The following is a 5,473-nucleotide window of genomic DNA, read 5'->3' as shown; positions in this document are numbered from 1 at the left end:
CCAACCTTTACATCTCCTCCATCTGTGTCCCCACAGGGTCAGCAGCAGCAACTTCCCCCACAGTCACAGGAGGTAGGTGGCATCACAGCAAGGTTGACAGAAGCTTTGCTGCAAACAACCACTGAGATCCTTTCATGTCAACGCCCAGTGCCCATGTTCCCCAGTCTCCCCACAGCATCCCATGACCTCTCCTGTTACTGTCCCCAGGGCCCAGTGTGTGTCCCGTGCCGTGACCCATCATGGCCCAGGATCCTCCATTGCAAACCCCACCACCCCACTGTGTTCTCTCAGGACCCTCACCTTACCTGAGGAGCAGAACCCCACTCAGTCTGGCATGTGGACTGGTGGCCCATCTCACACTGGGGTGGCCCTTGCCGGGAAGCCCAGTATGGGCATCCACTGCCCAGCTGCAGCCCCTTCCACTACAAAGAGAGGCTGAGTGGACATGGGGCGGCAGCGCATGCAGAGCTCAGGCACTGGTTTAGGTTCCCCTGTCTGGAGGTTCAGGCTCTGAGCCTCTCTGCCCGCTTGAGCTCCACCATAGCCTTTGTGGGCCGGTGCTTTGTGGACTACTGTGGGATGGAGACATTGGAGACCACGTGGCTTCTGCAGGAAGAAGTCCCATCTTGCAGGGACACCTGGAAAGCCACCAGGTGAGCCCTGAACCTGCCCTCCCATCACATAGTACTGCATCCCCTCCTGCTGACGGGGCTTTCCCACAGGGTCGGAACGGCCATCTTCACCTGCATCAAATGATGGCAATGGGAACCAGATCTGCCTGCACCCTGCTGTCCCGCCTGCATCCCGAAGGCTCTCTGTTGCACCAGTCTCAGGCTGGGCTTCCACCTACTCCGAACATCCTGACTGGGAAACATACCCTCACCTTGCCTGCCTTCCTCCCAGTGCCTCTCAGTGCCTCTGAGCAGCCTGCTGGCAGGATCCACCTTCCAAAAGTCGGTATTCCCTGCATATGGAGCCTATTAAACACATCTCTGCCTGGCAGAGAGACATAGCCTATGTGACCCTGGGGTGCAAGAAGCCACTCTGGAGCAGGGAGAGGTTAAGGGAGGTGTTTTGGGGGTTCTAGGAGGGATGAGGCTAGAGGACAAGGAGAGGACAGCAGCTGGGTGTTTCCACTTCCTGACCACGGCTTCAGGTTTCAGCAGGTACCTTCTTGCCTGTGCACATGTTTGGGACAGCTGCAGGGGTCCTCTGCTCTGTGGCCCCGGGCAGCATCCCTGGTGTGGAGCAGAATGATGTCGCACGCCTTGGTGCCAGGGTGAAGTCTGCATGTAGCCAGATCTCTCACCTGGCCTCATCTGGCATCTCTGCATCCCAATTTGCCTCATCTTCCCCTTAAACTTCATTTCCAGCTACTGCTCTGGGTGCAGAGCTTGGTCCTGTGTGTACAAATGGGGGAGGACTGGGTGGCAGCCCCCACAGAGGGGACCATGGTCACAAGCTAGGAGCCTGGGGTGTTGGTGTGCTCAAAAATCCATGCTGGATACTGGAAGGACCAGGGCGTGGACTTGGGGTCGACAAGTACATACTGGGCAAACTGGGTGGCTAAGGCCGGATTCTGGAGGGATCCCTGCTGTATCTATGTACATATGCATGTATTTCCCACTGACTTGCTCTCATGCCATCAGCCAGAGGATGGAATGGGATAAGGCTCATTCCAGATGAAACTGATGACCTGCAGGAGCCCAGGCCTCCTGTGAGGTGCTGCGGAAGCCTTGTCACGCATAGAATTTTTGCATGGCTTTGATTTAGCAGCAATTTAGGATTTATTAACACTTGGTGGTAGATTACAAGGATAGGTTGTATAGTTACCAGTAGTGTATAATCATTAGCCAGTTTACCAGAGTGGTATAAGTGAAACTTGTTACAATTAATCAAAAATAGCCACAAGATTCATGCTAAACCTACAGCAGGGTTTTTTTTAACTGAAAAACACACACACTCACAAAAAAGGTAAACTGAAACAGACACATACAAGCAGACACATAGATAGAAAAAGCAGTTCTAAAATCAAATTACACACACACACGTTAACCTATGATTAACATTTCCCTTTCATGGGTATTATAAATTACTCACTTTTCTGTGTTGACATTCATCAGGGGACAATCCTTGGCTGCTAAAAAATAGGGCCTTTGATGTTTGCAAAATGATCAGCAGATGATAATTGAATCTACATGAAATTCTGAATAGATGATCATTGAGTCTTCAAGAAATGGACCCTGAGAGACATCTCAGTCAGGGAAAGACACTGGGCCACATCCCGCTGAGAGCCAGGACCCCCATGGCTTTAGGACCATTATTTACAGGATGGCAAGATGATTGACTTCAGTCAGTATTTTTCAATTGCAGCCACATTTTGTACCACACAGCCCTGACACTTCCCATATTGGGCAACAATCCCATTGGTCGGAGTCTGAAATGCAACCAGATGGCGTCTGACTGTCCCATCTCACTCTCTGATCATGACAAGAACAACGTTGGCTTGTCTTGTGATCACCGAGTGAGGAGCGCTTAATTGTCTCAACTCACTCCACCCTTTGATCAAGACAAGGACACTGGTCCCCTAGGTAGGACAATAATGTTGTCCTGTGTAGTGATCACCAGGTGAGGAAGGCCAGTTCATTTCTACTCACTGCCCTTGTGATCAAAGCAACAACACTTGTAATCATGGTGACAACACAAGGTGATCTTGTCTTGAGACTGTCAGGTGGCCCGGGGCTGGTCTGTGACACCACATTCCACCCCATGACTAAAGTCAATCCATTGCTGCACAGGGAGGTGGTATGGTCACCTCTTGCCTCTGTGTCTGTAAAGAGATAGTGGCATATTCCTTATGTACTCCAGCTGCCTGTGCACTGCAGAGATGGTGCAAGTGACTCCCTTCCTCCTGGTGCTCAGCCTGGCTCCTGTCTTCCCTGCACAAGAGCTAAGGCAGGGCTGGGATGCATGGTACAGGGTGGGCAGGGGGCTGTGACTCCTGGGGGTGCCTGCTCCTGTTGCCCTGTCCATGGCCGGGCCATGCTGTGGCACCAGTATTGGGTCCCCTCTGTTCCAGTGTGTGCTGACCGGTGGGTGGGTCAGTGACCTGGGCTCCAACCTGACCATCGGGCCTGTGAATACAGAAGGCAAATTTGATGGCTCCTACCTCACGGCTGTGAAAAAATCCCCAGGCAAGATCCATATTTCGCCACTGGCAGGATACCAGCATACAACGAACATATGGAGCCAGCCAACGTTTGGCTTCACCGTCAACTGGAACTTTACAGGTGCTTCTCCTTCCCCAGCCTCCCTGCAGTATCTGCAGAGCTCCCTTACACTCCCTGTTATGGTCTCTTGCCTTCCCTGTAACGTTGCCAATGGTCTTTTGTATTCCCTGTGATGTCTCCCATGGCCCCATGCCCTACTTGTAGTGTCCCCAGAGCTCCCCTGCCCTCTCTGCAATGTCTCCACCATTCCTCTGCCCACCCTGTGATGTTCAGAATCTGCCCCTGCCCTTTTTGCGGTGTCCCCAGAACTCCACTGCCCTTCCTGTGATATCCCCAGAGTTCCCCTGCCCTTTCCGTGGTGCTTTAAGAGCTCTCCTGCCTTTCTTCTGGTGTCCCTTCCTGTGGTTTCCCCAGAGCTCCCCTGCCCTCCCTATCACGTCTTCACTTGTCCTTTGTCCTTCCTGTGCTGTTCCAAATGTTCTCTTGCCCATCCACTGATGTGTCCACTGCTCTCCAGCCCTCTCATGTGGTGTCCTTCATGCTAATCTGCCCTTCCCTGTGATGTCCCTGACGGTCCTCCATCTTTGACCGCGGAGCTCCTTAGCTGGTGTCACCTTCCAGTCCCAGGGCACATAAGATGTGCTGGAGGCTGCAGCCTACTGCTGTCTGCCCATCTCTGTGTAGGATCCCCAGCCCTCTGACCCCTCCTGCTTGCTTTCCCAATCACTGCTATCCCCAAAGGGCAGAGATAGCCTGGGTCTGCTGTCCCCTGCACTGGGACACAGCTCAGCACTTGTCTGCAGACCCTCCCACAAACTCCATCACGGTCTTCACGGGTCAATGCTTTGTCGACGACGAGGGGAAGGAGACTTTGAAGACCATGTGGCTCCTGCGGGCAGATGCGGACAACATCAAGGATGACTGGAAAGCCACCATGTGAGCCTCCCTTCCCTGCCACATGCGGGTCCCCTGCACACCCCTGGGTTTGGACTCTCCCACACTATGATGCTGAGTGCTCAGTAGAGCTGCTGCCAGTGTGAGGCTGACCAAGGATGGGGTACTCGTGCATGGCCTTTCAGAGGTCCCACAAAAGCACAAATGCTGCTGGGGAGTGGGATAGGACTGAGTGGGTATTCAGAACTGGGATGGAGCATGTGGCCTCTGCAAATGTGCATTTCCCACCCTTACATCTCCTCCCTCTGTGACCCCACAGGGTTGGCACCAACACCTTCACCCGTCGGTACCCACAGGAGCAGGGTGGCATTGTGGGAGATTGCAAGGCTCGCAGAAGCACCTGCGATGCTCAGTGCATCAGCTGCCACCCCACCTGCTTCTAATATGGAGACCCCCTCCCCTATCCCACCACCTGCTTCCAATAATAAAGTTTTCCTGCAAACAACCATCTGGCTCCTCATGTTGTGGCTCAGTGCCCATGTTCTCCTCTCCCACCATGGCATCCCATGGGTTTTTCTGTCACTGTCCCTAGAGGACAGTGTGTGTTCCCTGCCATGACCCCCTCATGGTCCAAGGTCCACCATCACAACCCCCACCACCTCACTGTGCTCTGTTAGGAATCCCACCTTGCCCAGGGAACAGGACCCCACCCAGTCTGGCATGGGAGTTAGTGGCCCATGTCCCATCAGGCTGGCCCTTGGTGGGAGGCCTGACATGGGCGGTTGCTGCCCAGCTACAGCCCAGTCCACTACACAAGATGCTGAGAGGATGTGGGGCAGCAGTGCATGCAGAGCTCAGGCACCATGCATGGCTACCACTGCTACCACCACCATGGGAGCCTCCACTGCTGCCTCCTGCTTGCCCTGGCCCTGCTTGCCCGCACATCACAGCTGCTGGGAAGGTAACAGCAGCCTGGGGCCAGTGCCTGGCTGGAGGCTGCCTGCTCCTGCTATGCTGTGCCATGCTATGATGTGCTATCCCCAGGGTGCACTGTGAGCCAATGAGGACCTGCACACCCTGGCTGTGCCATAGCATCCCCGGGATGCAGCATGAACAGCTGAAAGGCTGCTCGCTGTTGGTGTGCCGTTCTGTGCTGTCTGGTGCCATGCTGTGCCATGCGGTGCCACACTGTGCGATGCTTTGCTCTGCCACACTGTGCTTTGCCACGGTGTGTTTTGTCATGCTGTGCTGTGCTGTTCCATTATATTCCATGCTGCGTCATGATGTGCCCTACCATGCTGTGCTGAGCTGTGCTGTTCCGTGCCATGCCAAGCCATGCTGTGCCACTC

General features: G+C 54.2%; 1 protein-coding gene across 1 annotated transcript; it reads left to right on the top strand.

Annotated features, from left to right (window-relative positions):
- Window positions 1–2,452: 2,452 nt before the first annotated feature.
- Window positions 2,453–4,170, top strand: LOC308051891 (avidin-like; the record flags this gene model as incomplete). Its single annotated transcript, XM_080362540.1, has 3 exons — window positions 2,453–2,524; window positions 3,080–3,290; window positions 4,034–4,170. 3 exons carry the CDS (start codon window positions 2,453–2,455, stop codon window positions 4,168–4,170), a joined length of 420 nt encoding a protein of 139 aa, XP_080218666.1.
- Window positions 4,171–5,473: the final 1,303 nt, after the last annotated feature.

Source organism: Nesoenas mayeri (genome assembly GCF_963082525.1).
Source record: "Nesoenas mayeri genome assembly, chromosome: Z".
Lineage (NCBI taxonomy): Eukaryota > Metazoa > Chordata > Aves > Columbiformes > Columbidae > Nesoenas > Nesoenas mayeri.
Note: the sequence above shows the minus strand (reverse complement) of the source record. Positions and strands in the feature narration are given on the sequence as shown.